This window comes from Physella acuta, unplaced genomic scaffold, assembly GCF_028476545.2.
Source record: "Physella acuta isolate Inbredline_101_S28 unplaced genomic scaffold, ASM2847654v3 ptg000361l, whole genome shotgun sequence".
NCBI classification, from domain to species: domain Eukaryota; kingdom Metazoa; phylum Mollusca; class Gastropoda; family Physidae; genus Physella; species Physella acuta.
This window is the reverse complement of record NW_026731880.1, coordinates 140032-158106: the sequence shown is the minus strand read 5'-3', so window position 1 is coordinate 158106 and position 18075 is coordinate 140032. Positions and strand designations below refer to the sequence as shown.

Here is an 18075-nt window from a genome sequence, read left to right as displayed (position 1 = left end):
TAGACTTGGAGGGGGGGGGGGGAAATAATTTTAAAAAAATGTTTGGACGTCATATATGGATAACCTCTAAAGAGATTTACGTACCCGAAGGCGTTATTTATTTAATCAATTCATACCTCAACAATGTACGTTATTTTAAAACGTATGTTCCGTGTTTTACGACATGTTTTTGTGTCATTTTCTACGGATAAAAGTTATTTTATAACAGTACTTGTAACATACATTCCTGAACCAAAATAATTAAGCAGGAGAACAAGTCAAATGTTGGGTAAAATGTATTTTTTTTTCAGAAAATATACTTTAATAACAGGTTCTACAGATATTTAGAATGTATTTGCTTGCAACAATGCAATGAAAAAGCAGCACCAAATTTAAAAACCAGACAACATGATAAAAATAACAAACTATTGTTTTTATGTAAATTTAAAGATTTTATCTGGAAGTAAACACAAAGTGGAGCAAGTCATTGGACATCTTTTATGTCTGAAGTAATTGTGAAGTTTGTGTTTCGTCTTGGTTGAGTATCACAATTTTCTTTAAAACTAGTAGCCCATTCATTCACAGTTCTATTGCTGTTTGCATTCATTAGGTTTGCCATGGGCATCAGGGTTGAAATCTGCATCTGCTTCTTCATCATATTCTTGATCTTCACCCTCCTCATTTTCATCATCCTCATAATCATCATTGTCTATGGCCTCTCCAGTGAAAAAAAGAACTGCCCTAGGCACTATCCTCTCTCTTATAAAATGGCCAATCTCAAAATCAGCACCCAATAAGGCCTCTACTTCTTCATCCATCTCTGACTCTGAACCTTCAGGAACTGCAGGTGGGTTAAAGAAATTAAAGAAAGAATCTGCTTGAACTTGTTTTGTAACAGTTCTTGTTAAACCTCTTCCTTTATGTTTTTGTTTCTTTTTTATCTGTTTCACAGTGACATTCTTCCCTTTGATCCAGTTAATATTGCACCCAGTGCACTTAATGATTTCTGGACCCTCATAAGAAAATAGATATTGAGGGCCTGGTTCATAGCGCATTTCATAAAGTTTAATTAGTACTGGGTCTGTAAAGTATTCATTGGGCTCAAAATGAAATTCTAATGTGAAACCTACATGGTCTTTATCATGTATAATAACTTTGATATCTTGTAAATGTGTCAAAATTGATTCATCATGTTCCTGTACCATTTCAGAAAGCATATCTACATTCTTGAATATTGTTAACGAAAAACTGGGAATACCTTTAACATCCTCTTGTTTTTTCTCCTCACTATCCCCTCCGGCTTCTTTGGCACCCTCAATACAAAGCTTATCTTTTAGTTCTCCAGTTATTTTTCCTTCCTCATCCTTTTCATCATCTTCTTCTTCCTCACTGGGCCAATCACATTCCTCATCAGTGGGCTCTCTACTAGCAGTTAAGATTTCTTTTCTCTTTTCAAACAACTGTGAGTACTTCGGTGCATATTTCAATTCCAAGGCATTGACCTCTTTATAAAATTCAGCTTCAACATTAATAACCTCATTCTGTAGCTTTTTAAGAGCCTTGATACGTCGTTTGACCTCCTTGGGTAAACTCTGAATATAACCAGACGGAGAACCAACAATAGAACACAGCTTATCTTGAAGTGCTGCTAAGACACCAGGGTTTTTCATCAACTGATTTGCTATTGCCTGACTATCACCTCCTTCCCCTATTTCTTCGGCATGATCTTCCTCTTCCACTTCTTCAACTGCATCACTTGAAGGGTTATCTGGTTCTGACATTTTATGGCTCTGTTCCCTAGGCCAGGGGTCGGCAACCTTTTGAGACGGAAGAGCCAAAAGCTACACTCTACAAAATTTCCCAGACTTTAAAGAGCCAATAACATTTGTATGTGCACTTCGGTAGTGGAAAGCATGGAACCATTGCCATGGGTCTGGCAACAGCATAGTTGTGGGGCTGGGCCTAATGCCTAATGTCCTAGGCTGTCAAGGGTCCATATACACTCTACTCCACCTATTCTCATTTTTTTTTAAATTGTGTTTAAAGTTTTTGTTTTTTTAGTATAATTTGTTTTCGAGTTTCTATAATAAAAGGAATATAATGTTATAGAACAGGGGTCGGCAACCTTTTGAAGCGGAAGAGCCAAAAGTTACAATTTTCAAAATTTCCCTGGTTTTAAAGAGCCTCTAATGTTTTTTTTTATTTCAAATATTTTATTTTTTTATTAAGATTATTAGTATTTTTTCAAGGAGCTGGAGAGCCGCAACTTGATATCAAAAGAGCCGCATGCGGCTCGCGAGCCGCAGGTTGCCGACCCCTGCCCTAGGCCTTTGTTATACTGATATAAATGTATTAGAGAAAAAAAAATGTAACTCACAATAAAACGATTGCAGGACATTTTTAATTAGATTTTATTGCAAGTCTTTAAAAATGTTAAATACAAATATAAGGCTTTCAATTTTTGCAATTACAATACTGTTTTAATAATTACACGAATTAAAACTAAACATTTTGAAGTTCTTTGTATAAAACTATTACGGTCTATAAAATATTACACTCTGTTTTTAAATTGAAAGGTGCTTAATTACACAATTTCGTATATATTTTACTCGGCTTGTTATTTGTGGCAGATTTGCATTGTCTCCCTTGAAGACATTAAATATTGCATTTAACAGAGGGAGGTAATTACTATAGGTAAATAAACATGTTTATTGGTAAAATCAAAACTATAATAAAATGTAAGATCAACTTACATTATGAGAAAGGCAAGTGTTCACATAAGAAAAGTAAATGACTGTCAGCATTAAGAACATAACATGCAACAGTCGTGGGGTTAGAACTGTTTCATCCTTTTTTTTCCTCACTGTTTTTCAAAAAAAAAAAAATCACAAATTGTGGCTGTTACGGGGGATTTAAATATACACAATGGACGGGAGTACAACATCGATAGTTCGCCCTGGGCGTCGAAATATGTAGCTATGATTCTAACTCGTGGCGTATGCTCTATCATCTGACTAAACCGTCACCTTGCCATTTATGCTACATAAAATACCTTTTTATTTCCTCGTATTTTTGTTCCATCTATGTATATGCACTGTCTTATCTGAGTAATGTTTTCCTAACATCATATTACGCTAATTGTCTTTCAACTAACACTGATTTTGATAAAACAAGCATAATCTATTAAAAAAATTATTATACCCAATGTTTGCCATTTTTTTTAATACAATGAGGTTATTTAAAAATGCTCTAACATCAGAGCTGGGTTGACTTAGTGATTTAGTGACTTTATACTAACACAAACCATTACACATGTAAATGTTCAAATCATTTAAAAAAGTATAGATCCATAACCCTACAGCTATAAAGTATTGACGAAAACACTAGCTAGGAAAGTACATCAAGGATATAATTCACCGAGACCAATAATATGGCATCCTAGGGAGGAACATCCAGAATCGCACCCATCTTTTGAGAGACAATATAATATAAACAAATAGCTGGCAACCGATAGTATAGATCAATAGAAAACATACAATACAGTTGATGATACACTGCTAAGGAAAAAAAAAATGTGTGCATACAACCTTACCTAAAAACATGGATTAAAACCATCAACGCAGATGCACACAACGGCCTTCTTATAAATAATACACTCAACAAAGCCATACGGATAAAAATTCAGTTAGTCAAGGCTGTCCGCTATCCCTGCTACTAAATAACCTTAGTATGGATCATATGCTAGAAAGTATTAGACATGATGTTTGTATAAAATGATCGCCATGCTAAACACGAGGGCCAAGAAAACGATCACATACGCTAGATATGAATTCCCTACCACCGACATACAATGAAATCGAAACCTTCACGGAATTCGGAAGATGATGTGAGGTATAATTAATGCAGAGAAATCGAAAATAATGGGACGGGGTAGAGAGATAGGTAAAATAGGCTAAGCAAAAACATACGACACAACAATCACAATAATATATATATATATATATATATATATATATATATATATATATATATATATATATATATATATATATATATACCTGTATGATATAACATATACAGAGAGTCCGACAAAAAAGACAAAACCACATATACACAACTAAAGGGGAAATTATAAATTATATTTATATCAACAAACATAACAATTTCCAACAACTTCATCAAACAAAAACAAAAAAACAAAAAAAAAACACAACATGTTAGATAGTTTATGTTTAAAAACAACCACCAAACGACACTTAAAAAAGATATATTTACTACGAGGTTTTATTATTGTCACTTCCACTATGAAAACATTTCTCTTATCTTACCTAGGAATATGGTCTGCCACTTCAATTCTTGTAGTCTTTGTTTAGTTATTCTCTGTTTTAGTGGCGTCACTAGGTCGGGTTACTTTCATTTTTTATGGCGTCACCAGGTCGGGTTGCATTAATGTTTTAGTGACGTCACTAGGCCTGGTTACATTCATGTTTCACCAGATCGGGTTACATTAATGTTTCACTAGGTCGGGTAACATTAATGTTTTGGTGGCGTCACAAGGTCCGGTTACTTACATGTTTTAGTGGCGTCACTAGGTCGAGTTATATTAATGTTTAAGTGGCGTCAGTAAGTCCGGTGACATAGTTTATTATTTTTCTAAATGGTTAGGAACTTTGCCGGCCACACAGTATTATTTTTTTTAGTTTACCCATAGAGATAAAAAATTGTTACCAATTACTTTATTGCTTTGGAATGTTTGCAAGGGACGTAATCTTCTATTCAATAGTCATAACAGGTTTGGTACAAGAATTGGAACAAAAAAATCAAATGAAACAAACGCACAGTTGTAACGATAAAAAAACATTTTATTTTATATAAATTGTTTCAATTATGATCAAACAATGAGAGTTGGTTTCGTATATTTTTAAAATATCTCTGTAATTGCAAAAATATAAAAATAGTAGTATTCTTTTGTACACATTTGAAAGACAAGAGAGGATACCATTTAATCATTGCTCTAGTGACCTCTTCGTGTTTTCTACATTTTCTTTAAAAAAGAATAATACATATTATTTATTTTTTCATTTTATTTTAGAAAGAAAATGTTTTTGACTGCTGAGCCCTTTGAGACCGTATACCGCCCTCTATAACGATAACGAATTTATATAGAAAATATACTTTTATTAGTGTCCGCCCACCCCTTAAAAAGTATGAAAGAAACACTACATGCAGACCACTTTTAAGATTAAATAAATACATTAGGTAGTAATGTAGGTGTCTTTATTATTGAGTATCGATAACGTCATTATTCTTGTGGCATTAGATTTATTTACTCTAGAATAAATAAAGTCAGTTTTCTTTTCGTGTAGCTTTGAAAGAAACGCTTTGGTGAAGGAGAAATAAAAGTCAACGTCAGTCGGACGTGACAACTCACATCACCAGATAGGCCGAACTCGTGAGACGATGGGTGACTGTGACAGACCTGTACTACAGACACGGACACGATCTTAGGAACCATGTAGCGACAGTTTAAACTTTAAAGACTGGTCTAAGGGAGACAATAACTAAAATATATACGCTTTACACTAGGTTAGGTCACTGCCCTTGTTTCCTCGGTAGCAACACATAACTCACTACACGTAGTTGTTAGTAGTGATTAAAACGTTCAATTAAACAGTCCGTATTGAAAACATATTGATCAATACTGAATACATATAAGTTAGTTTATTTTATTTAGTTGCTAAAATGTTTTATTATTACAAACTTTGAAATTCACATATATTTAAGACAGGCAATAACGTCAGATTAATCAATGTTTCAACTGATATGTACTTTTTTTCTCTTCTGAAACTGTTAGGTAATATTTGACTTTCGCATGAATTTTCATAGACGGACCGAGTCCAAAATAGTGTCACTGTTTATCTTGTTAATATCGCACTCCGAGTTTTAAAAAAATCTCTTCAGATATCTGTAAGTGTTAACTGACAGCAATGATTGTATTCGTCACTGGTCTACATAAAAAATGTCCGACATTTATTATTAACCAAGCTTCATGAATTTTTTTTTCTGTATATTGTTCTAAAATAAACCGGGAGTGATCTCCCCTAAACTTTCTCGAATATTCTTATATAAAATAACAGGGGATGGGTACTCGGGCAATAGACATGATTTTTAATCCATTTTAAATACTTAAAGTTTTAAAAATAGAATAAAATCTCGTAGACAAATTAATTGCACACCAAGTGAACGCCAAATAAAAAATCGCATAATGGTGCGCAATATTATTAGTACTTTTAAAATTTACATTAGTTTTTTGAGGAATCGGAAGTAGCGTAAAGTACTACTTCCAGTCAACGGAAATGACTCAAAATTTAATAGAAGGTAGAGAATTAGATCTTTTACTTACATATGAAATTACATTTATCTATCTGAAATAGTACTCAAGTTATAGGCTTTTGAAAAATTCAAAGTAGGAAAAGTACCACTTCCGGTTATCGGAAATCGCTCAAAAGTTGATACGGATCTACGATTTTGATTAAATACTTATATATGAAATTTCATCAACCTAGCTGTAACGGTACTCAAGTTATCGTGTTTACACACGGACAGACAGACACACAGACACACAGACACACAGACAGACACACAGACATACGGACAAGATTGCAAAATTATGTTTTTCCGTATCAGTGAGGTGTGAAACGTCGAGATTTGTAAAAATCTCGATTTTTTTTTTGCACGATTACAAGACTTTCTCTATACTTCGTATATACGAGAAAGTAAAAATATATTCTAGTGCTGCATAATCGATTCCAGTTTTAAAAATCAGCAAGGGAAAGTACTGCATAATAATTATCATAATTAGTTAGACATGTAACTTAGATCAAAATAATGTAGGCCTATAAAAAAATAAGAAAAAAATATCAAAATAAAAATTCTATTTAATAAAATCGAAAGCTAAAAAAAGAGATATTTTAAAAAATATATTATATTATCTATGTAATGGCAAGCAAAGAAAACTGTAGCGCTTTTTTTCTAAATTATATAAATAAGGAAATCCTTTCTGAAAATTATTGTAATTTCCAGCTTCAAACACAAATTCTATAGCTTAATTGAAAAGAAATAATGATGTGTGGATTGTTGTTTAGTTCTCTTAAAATAGATGGGATCCTGGCATGCCTTGTAATGACCATGTTATAAGTTGATACTTACGATAAACATATGATTAATATGTTGCTTTATTTGCATATAATACATTTTCTATTCTCTCTTACTCTACACAACTCTTAATAATATTCGGTCTCTAGTCTGATTTCAAATGCTTTTTTGCACAAATATCAATCTCCGCTACTACTCGCTTATCCGCGATTGATCCCTAAACGCTCCAATAATCCCCTAACTCCTTTCAGTGGTCAGCTGATCATCTCACATAAATAGTCACATAGTTTTTCCTCTGAAAACTCTAACAATCTTCTAACGATATCTACATCCAACTCGAAACTGATATTTCAGTGGTCAGCTGATCATCTCACGTAAATGGTCAGTTCGTCACTGCATTATATTGGTTCTGCTTGACCAATGTCTAGTTGACCTACGCTATCTATCGCTTATCTATGACAAACATTACACTATTTCGTCATCGCTTTGCCACATACATTATCTTTCTTGTGCATGGATAGCTCAAGTGTGTTGGGTCCATGTTGTGTTTTAGTGTTGTTTAGATCTGCTACAATGAAGGTGTGGGTCGCAGGATCTGGTGCGGGCTGATTAGACTGTGGATTATGTGGCCATAAATAATGTGGTGGCCGTTGGTCTTGATGATGGTCCATCTTCATCTGATATTTTGATTGAGATTGTTAGTGACTTGGCTGTATCTGAAAAGTGTGGGGCTCATGATTTCATTTAGCAACGTGGACCGTAACCATAGAGTCTCCTCCCTACAGCTTTTGCCGTAGATGGATCATGAATGGGCGCAACTCCATTGTTGTTGTTGATTATGCTTACATATGACACTACAGTAATAGCAAAATGTCAAAATCTAGTGCTAACTCGGGTCGTCTGTGACTCGTATAGTCTTATCGTAGAGAGACTTGAACTAATAGATTTATCGGGACAGGTCACTTTAATCGAAGTCAAAAAAGCGAGAAGCAATGTTACAAGACTTAAACACTTGAACTATGAAAAAACATGTGAATCAATCAAAGAAAAAAAGCAGCTCTATACAAAAATCATACATTTAAACCGTTATGAAAACAATGTCTGCGATTTAAAAACGTGTATATAAACGGACTAAACTATAAGTAAGATGGCCGCATTTAATTCTAGTGCAATGTTTTTGTGAGCACGAGCTTCATGTGTAGTATGTCTTTAATAATCCATGTCAGGTACACATATAAAAATATTACATACTCACACACAGCACACACAGCTAATCGTCACGTACATACATGTAATTCAAATATTCATGCAGTAATTACTTCATACCTTAGTGGGGAAGTACGTAGGCACGCGTGCGTGAAAGTGAATGTGTGTTTCGTTGTGAGGCCGTCAACTATAGAATTCACATTCTCTGATTTTTTTTTTACTTTACCATCACATTTAAAGTTTATAACCAAATGTAAACACGTAACCAAATCAAACATCGTTAACTGTTGATTTATTTCATACCAGCTGACCCGCGACAAAGCATACGCCTCGCCTTTATTTAGTTTTTTTTTTCCTATTTTTCCTATTTTGTGAATTTGACACTACCAATGTTGCGACTGAAATTATTACTTTCTCGTATATACGTAGTATAGAGAAAGTATTGTAATCGTGCAAAAAAAAAATCGAGATTTTTACAAATCTCGACGTTTTACACCTCACTGATACGGAAAAACATAATTTTGCAATCTTGTCCGTATGTCTGTGTGTGTGTGTGTGTGTGTCTGTGTGTCTGTCTGTGTGTAAACACGATTACTTGAGTACCGTTACAGCTAGGTTGATGAAATTTCATATATAAGTATTATATCAAAATCGTAGATCCGTATCAACTTTTGAGCGATTTCCGATAACCGGAAGTGGTACTTTTTTTACTTTGAATTTTTCAAAAGCCTATAACTTGAGTACTAATTCAGATAGATAAATGAAATTTCACATGTAAGTAAAAGATCTAATTCTCTACCTTCTGTTAAATTTTGAGTAATTTCCGTTGACCGGAAGTACTAATTTACGCTATTTCCGATTTCTCAAAAAACGCATGTAAATTTATAAAGTACTAATAATATACTAGATTTTGTTCTATTTTTAAAAGTTTAAGTAAACAAAAATCATGTCTATATTCCGAGTTGACATCCCACGTAGTGTTATATTAGAATATTCGAGAAAGTTTAGGGGAGATCACTCCCGGTTTATTTTGCTTTAAAACACTATCAATAGCTAGTGAAGGACGATTGTAAGCTAGACCATTCCAACTGACAGTTTAGTTCAGAAATCGATGGGTTCCTGGCAGGCATTGTAATGACCAAGTTATTACTAGTTACTTGCGATAAACATATAATTAATACACACGTAATGGTATGTGTAAAAAGATACACACACACTGTAGACCTATTTGTTTTTAATTGTGTATAGCCTGGCACAGTGGGTAAGATCAAACACAAGTCCATTTCAAAACATGTTATAATGTTGCTTTATCTGCACAAAATAAATATTCGATTATCTCTTACCCTACTATACACCACTACTAATAATACCCTCTCTATGATGATTGCACATGCTTTCTTCACATAATAATGACTTTAAATTGATGTTTTAATTACTTATTAAGGATTGCATTAACATAGTCTCTACCATATTGAACTCATACACAACTTGAACCATATCTGATTATCTCCCAACATAGCTACTATATATCATATGTGATTACATATTTTCTATTTTAAATGTGTCTAAATGTTAGTAACATTTCTAGCATCGAATTTCAAAACAAAATAGTGATTAAAGTAAGTTAAGTCTAATTTACGGTTAGTCTTGTTGAGCAATGTAAGCGTTATACTGTATGTTTTTTTTTCAATATTGTTCTGAACATTTTAGCAAGGGGAGTAATAACCAACTTAATTAACACAGCAAAAACATAAAATAAATTTGAAAAAGAAAAAGAAGATAATAACACCCAGGATTTACGTGTATAAACAAACATAAATAGTTAAAAATACATTAAAAATGTATATTTGAAGATAATTATAAACTGCGTTTGTTGTCTATTTAAAATATATATTTCATTGAATATTTAACACTTTCACGATGTGTGTTACAAATTTTGGAGTTTTGAGATGAAGTCTTATTTAGTAATGTTCTGTATTAGATCTTAATTTAGCGTCTAATTAATGCTTTTCTGAATTTTATAAATCTTTTACTATCGACAAAACCACTTCCTCCCCCCCTCCCCCCCCCCCCCCCCACTAATTTTTTTTTACATCTTCGAATTAATGTTCCTGTTAGATCAGTTTCATAAAAACGTCAACATAAGTTATATAACATTTAATTGGAAATCCTAGACTGATCCTGAAAATACCCACAATAGGACTTGTACGTTCTTGTTTTATCTCACTTAAATGCAAGTCTCCTTATCCACGGAGACATAACAATTTTAGAACTAAATCAATTGTTGTGAACATAATTCACATTGATAACAAAAAAAAACATGGTGGCTATTTGTCACTAAGTCACGCTTAATGAATTGTAATTAAAGTGGTATTAATTGTTTACGTAGCCTAGTGACCACGTGATACCACAGGATGACGAACTCAATAACGGTAAGGATCTGGTACCACAATTGTTGCCGTTGGTGTCTTAAAGTAAACTTAAAATATGTTTTCTTTTAAGTTTGTATAAACTAAATATAGCGGCCGGCTAAAGGACATGATATACACATTTTTTTTACTTTCTCGTATATACGAAGTATAGAGAAAGTATTGTAATCGTGCACAAAAATCACTTGAAATTTTAACAATTTTCACCGTATTACACCTCAGTCCTTCATCACATCCGAAGTATAGAGGGCTTATTTTAATCGGGCAAAAATTATCAATCCAGATTTATCAAAATTAAGAGGTTTTATGCGTAATCCAGTCTGAAAAACTGGGCTTTGCAATTCTGTCCGTATGTCTGTGTGTCTGTGTGTGTGTCCGTGTGTAAACACGATTACTTGAGTACCGTTATAGCTAGGTTGATGAAATTTCATATATAAGTATTTTATCAAAATCGTAGATCCGTATCAACTTTTGAGCGATTTCCGATAACCGGAAGTGGTACTTTTCCTACTTTGAATTTTTCAAAAGCCTATAACTTGAGTACTATTTCAGATAGATAAATGAAATTTCACATGTAAGTAAAAGATGTAATTCTCAACATTCTGTTAAATTTTGAGTAATTTCCGTTGACCGGAAGTAGTAATTTACGCTACTTCCGATTTCTCAAAAAACTAATGTAAATTTTTAAAGTACTAATAATATTGCGCGCTATTGTGCACTTTTTTATTTGGCGTTCACTAGTTCACTTGGCGTGCAATTCTTTTGTCTACGAGATTTTATTCTATTTTTACAAGCTTTTATTTAACTCACTTCCTCGTCATTCTGTCTGTCGTCAGTCTAGATAGAAACGCAGGAGTGAAAATTCGGACAGTTCTACTTGACCGATACGATTCACAGTTGGCACGTGGGTCAAGACATGAAGACAATGCAATCTGAAACTAAATTTGACTTAATTGGATGCCTAATTAATTTTTTATTAATTAATTAAAATTTGGACCGAATCAATAGGCATGTCTATGCCGACCGCACCACACGCGTCATCACGTTCCATAGCTGCGCCATCAAGTTCAGTAGGCGCGCCATCACGTTCAATAGGCGCAATGGTTTTTAGTCATGTAACTCTATTGTGAATAAAAAATGTAAAGTACTGAAAAAAAATTCATAAAAAACGTTTTAATAACAAGCTTTTATGTACTTATGCACTAAAAAGTAGAAAATAAATTATACACTACTATTTAAATTACTATAAAGAAAAGCGTGGGTCTCTTCTCAAATATTAGTAAAGGTATCCAATAGGTAGTAAAGTACTAAAGTGACCCACGCTTTTCTTTATAGTAATTTAAATAGTAGTGTATAATTTATTTTCTACTTTTTAGTGCATAAGTACATAAAAGCTTGTTATTAAAACGTTTTTTATGAATTTTTTACAAGCTTTTATTTAACTCACTTCCTCGTCATTCTGTCTGTCGTCAGTCTAGATAGAAACGCAGGAGTGAAAATTCGGACAGTTCTACTTGACCGATACGATTCACAGTTGGCACGTGGGTCAAGACATGAAGACAATGCAATCTGAAACTAAATTTGACTTAATTGGATGCCTAATTGATTTTTTATGAATTAATTAAAATTTGGACCGAATTAGTAGGCATGTCTAGCCAACCACACCACACGCGTCATCAATAGCTGCGCCATCACGACCACGTAATGGCTGCGTTCAAAAACCATTGCGCGCCTACTGAACGTGATATTCAGTAGGCGCGCAATGGTTTTTAGTCATGTAACTCTATTGTAGATAAAACATGTAAAGTACTGAAAAAAAAATTCATAAAAAACGTTTTAATAACAAGCTTTTATGTAATGATGCACTAAAAAGTAGAAAATAAATTATAGACTACTATTTAAATAACTATAAAGAAAAGCGTGGGTGTCTTCCTTAACATTAGTAAAGGTATCCAATAGGTAGTAAAGTACTAAAGTGACCCACGCTTTTCTTTATAGTTATTTAAATAGTAGTCTATAATTTATTTTCTACTTTTTAGTGCATCATTACATAAAAGCTTGTTATTAAAACGTTTTTTATTCTATTTTTAAAACTTTAAGTATTTAAAATATATTAAAAATCATGTCAATAGCCCGAGTTCCCATCCCCTGTTGTTTTATATAAGAATATTCGAGAAAGTTTAGGGGAGATCACTCCCGGTTTTTTTAAACCGATACAATAAATTAAAGCAACATTGCATTAATGTGCATGCTGTTACACTTTTACTTTTGGAAACATTAAACAATAAAAAAATACAGCATTACAATAAAATGTGTTATGAAACATGAGTTGTCATTACGTAAACACTGATCTCCTAATTTCATAACGTTTGACTTTAATTACACATTCGCTATGTAATTAATTACACGGCATACTCAATATAATCACCTAACCCTACTTCGTATTTTCAAAATATCTAGCAATAAAACGACAACTCAACTGTTTTATTTTCACTTAATTTAAATTTGTGTCGACTTAAAAGACATTTAGTAAGGGAATTGAAATTGATCAATTCATTGTTTCCCCTCGTGTTCTTTCCTGTTTTATTGAGACAACTTAGATCAGTTATCACATTGAAATATTCACTCACAGTAGATCACACGGGTCACCAGCAAAAGCCCTCGGGTCAACAGCAGTAGTCCACGGGTCACCAAAATTATATTACGGGTCACTCACTGTAGAATGTGTAAAAAAAAAAACATTTTGTTTGTCCTTCTGAATTCAGATATACAGAATACTTCGGGTGTCTTTAAAAGTAACTTAAAATAACCATACCGTATTCGTTGTTTTAATGTGTATTAATTGTTTACATCGATATAAACAAACAAGTAATTAGGTTAGACATTTTGAATATGTATGAGTGTTGTCAATACACTTGAGTAAATTAATGTTTAGCTTATTATTATATTTTTAACTGATGTATGGAGATAACGATATGAAACATCTATTCTTGTTTGTGTGTGTTGGCTCATGTGCTTTATTTAGAGAAAAAAGAATAGTTTAATTAAAGTGCCATAAATTGTAACTCTTAAATATTTTTTTAAAATTATTTAAATGCATGTGGAATAAATGCATATGAGTAAAACATTTGTAGGCCTATTCAATTATCCTATATGTATAAAACGCATGTGTGGACAAACCACATCTTAGCAAAGACATTGTGGTAAAAAAAAAATAACATCGTTACCTACAAACCACTTATAGTCAAAGTCCATGTGTTCAAATAGCCTGTAGCAGGATAACCCGTATCTATAAGCAAGTTATTGTCAAAGCATCAAGACTATTATTTTTGGCATAATCAAAGACCTATTTGTTATTAAAAACAATGGATGTCTTGTTAAAATGATAAATATCCTTTATAAGAAATACATCAATGCTGGTAACCCGCCAGCTGTTAAATTTTGGGATTTTAAATGTGTATTATACTGTTACATACTGTTACATACACATTAGTTCAGACATAAGTTTATTTTAAAAAATTCAAATATTTATTAAACAATTAATTACAGTTTACTGTAAGTAATATTTCAGGGCAGAAAATGCGTACTTTATTTCATTTGCCAAACTTATACTATAGCAATCACAACTAGAGCAGTAACAATGTACCTAACTACTTGACAATGATCAAGGGGGAGTATAATTAATATATACGTATATACAAATTACATTTTTAATTGCGAACTAAATTTTGTTTTCTTAAAATATATCAGTACTTATTAAAAAAAAGAAAATATAATTCACTTTTTAAACTAAATAAAAACACGTATACATAATATTAATTTGTGTTTGATGTTGTCGTTATATTGGTAGCAATGTGTTGTTAGTTGGATATATTTTATAATAAGTTGTTATATACGTAATTAGTTATCTATTGTACTAATATTATTTGGCGTTCAAAATGACCGATGATTTAATTATGATACATTTCTTTTTCTAAAAAAATGAACGGGGCAATTAGTCCACTCAGGTCAGATGGGTTACCTGACTCCGTACATAACCCATAGCAGATAGTACACTTTGATCTTAGTCAAAATGTCGAGAAGAGAATCGGTGCAATAAGTAACTCGACTACTCCGACCACTAATTTAAATGACAGTTTCAATAACTTGATTCATGAGTGTATCAACATAATACCTGCCATATTTAACACATGCTCAACTTTAAATTGAGCTACATTTGACCATCTCTTTTAGTAACGCATACGCATCTTACATTGTTACATAGTTTATATATTAGTTTATGTTAAATGTATTCATATGATTCGATACAATGTTGCCCATATTTTTTTATTTGTTTCATTTTTCCGATGCTGATATTTACCAATATTTTTTTCTTGTTTGGTTATTGTGCAAGGGAAATAATTAACTATTAAATAGACCTTTTGGTAAACACATTTTGAACAAAACAAAAAAAATTAAAGTGACTTTCTAATTTTTCTTAAAATTAGACGTCTATTCTACAATAAAATGATTAAAATAACATACAAAAAATAGATGTGTATTTGTTTAATGTTGAAAGTGCTATAAAAATGCAAACTGGAAATACAATAGCATTAATTCCTACTCATTTAAAAGACAGGCGAGGATATCGTTCAATACACTGCTTCGACACTCTCTCAGCGTTGTATGTAATATCCCTAATCTTTTGAAAGAAAATACATGTCGAGAACAGAAAACTCTCTTCAAAATAACCATAATATTATTATGGGTATTTTGAAGAGAGTTTTCTGTTCTCAACATGTATTTTCTTTTAATTGCTATCCCCCTTTTTGATGTTGTGTATTGTTATGCTTCACTATTAAAAGTAGAACCCATAATGTGTTGAGCTGTATGCATATCAATTTTTGCTTACTAAAGAGTACCAGATACACAATGAATCGTCCATACATGACGACACATCTAGAGAGAGGAAATGAGTTTTAATTGTATTTGCGTTGTCAAGAAAATCGAACTTAATTAAAGTTTAATTAAGTCGGGAAAATATTAAAAAAAAATAATTACATTAACGCCTTTTTACTGTAATTTTGAGCGAGGAGTTTAGTAAAATGAGGTGTGATATAAATTTAGGGGAGGAGAAAGCTCCTTAACCATTACCTAAACCAAGGCAGAAATTGCGTATCCTCAAATTTTTAGAAATATATTTAGTTTTGGTTTAATCGCCAATGTTAAAGTCAACTTCAGTGATGATTCCATAAATTGGAAACGGCAACAGAATGACTATTTCAAAATGTAAAGTCTTCTAACCAACCGTCTCTTTCAGGGTAAAGATGTCTCAATGTAAAGTCTTCTAACCAACCGTCTGTTTCAGGGTAAAGATGTCTCAATGTAAAGTCTTCAATTTACTGTCTGTCATGGGGAGCATGTCTTAATGTAAAGTCTTATATTTAACTTTCAAAAACATTGTTAGGTAGGTTGTACACAATGTAAATATATTACACCGTAACACTGCCATACACATGCTAACGTGTTACACCTTAACACACACATTTAAATGTAATGCAGGCCGTACACATATACACATATGTCACCATAACCTAGTCGTCTATATTCATACATATAATGGCACCCTAACACAGCCGTACGTAGATAAATATATTATACACCGTAATATATGAGGACATAATAGCGATATGTATAATTGACATATATACACCCTAACATATCGAGCGCAACATAGCTGTAAGGGATCCATCATGTTCACTCTACATCGACAATAAACTTTTCATTCGTTTGATCAAAGTGTGAACTCAAGAGTGTGTTTTGTTTAAAATTAGTAAGATTAGAAAACACAGTTACTTCACTTGGAACAATTCGATAATCCATGCATTTTGTTTCAGTAGATAGATGACACGTTACTTAATGCTTTACTTTGTTTAGTTGTTAACATAATTAATTAATATTTTTTAATGCTCCAAAGTCAATGTAATCATTGCTAAAATAGCAATATATATATAAAATAAGTATATGGGAGTTGTATGTCAAGTAGGTCAAGTTACTACAATTACAACAACACATAACTGGTAAGTTCGGCTATTTTTAGACTCCAATAGGTTGAGAAAAAAGCCACCAAATCGTGTACTTAAAATCAAATAATTAATTTATTCGAGATGAAACAAGATTGACAAATATGTAGTAAATACAAAAAAATAAGATTTAAAAAATGTCAACTTTGGTGTATCACAGTCAACAATGGCAATCAAAAACCGACAAAATCGTTTATTTTTAAACTGATCTTTGAAGAAACTGCCGTTAGTTCTATTAATTTTACACGCGTATTTTTGTCTGATATGTTATATACCAAACCATTTTTGAAAAATTATAAAATTTGAATAGGTGTCTTTGCTTTTTATTTAAAATGGCTATGACATTATAATTTAAAACCAGTGGATATATGTGATACACATTTAGAAGAGATGTGATAAAGTCTGATTGATCAATTATTTGAATGCTTTTGTCTGTGTATATAGATTTTTATATACATTTCCTGATTTTGTGAATTATATAAAAACTTCACAACCAATAGAACCATGCTCGTTTAGACACGATCGAAATAATTTCCTGTCTGAACGGTGCCGTTACAAGTTTAACATATTTCATAACATTTCTTCGGAAATCCCAGACTGACCCTAATTTAACCCACATTTATAGATCTACTTTTATTTTAAACATCCTACTATACAATTATACCATAATTCTAGATTGCCAAAATAGAACCATTCACATACAAATTAATTCATGTTGACCAACAATGCAATATCACAGGGAGGAAAATACACACAGATATATCATTCAGTATACACACGATAAAAACACCCCAGCATGCATACTCAGACCATGTGAAAGCTTTTCATCCAGTAGCGCACACATATCTTCCCACAATTCTCAAAGAAAAAACAATTCGGATACAAATCATATTTTACAACACACACAGCCACCTACTGATAGATCATAAAATTAATTAGACAATGCCCCCCACCACCTCCCATCCCTTTACTTACTAGCAATAGAACTCTTCTTAGAAAGCATTAGGTACAATACATACATCAGAGCAATAGACATACAAAACTTATCGAACAAAACAATTTTAGCCTACGCAGACGATACAGCTTTTACTCTCCAAACAAAAACAATCCATGTCCTTAACATTTTCCTGTCATTACTATGTCAGTGGCTTCACACGTTGTCTCTGTGTCTTGTAAATCTATTTAGATTATTAACATTTGGTTTTAGCGTCTCATAATACCAATTAATGTTATCTGTTTTTATT

At 32.3% G+C, this 18075-nt stretch overlaps 1 protein-coding gene across 1 annotated transcript; it reads right to left on the bottom strand.

Annotated features, from left to right (window-relative positions):
* Window positions 1-302: 302 nt before the first annotated feature.
* LOC131941409 (nucleosome assembly protein 1-like 1) lies at window positions 303-1761 on the bottom strand. Its single transcript, XM_059300658.1, has one exon. The coding sequence runs from the start codon at window positions 1758-1760 to the stop codon at window positions 567-569; it is 1194 nt and encodes a 397-aa protein (XP_059156641.1). The 5' UTR covers window position 1761; the 3' UTR covers window positions 303-566.
* Between the last annotated feature and the right edge of the window lie 16314 nt (window positions 1762-18075).

Excerpts from the sequence above, each read along its gene's own strand:
- LOC131941409 (XM_059300658.1), bottom strand. The coding sequence starts at position 1,760 with ATGTCAGAACCAGATAACCCTTCAAGTGATGCAGTTGAAGAAGTGGAA.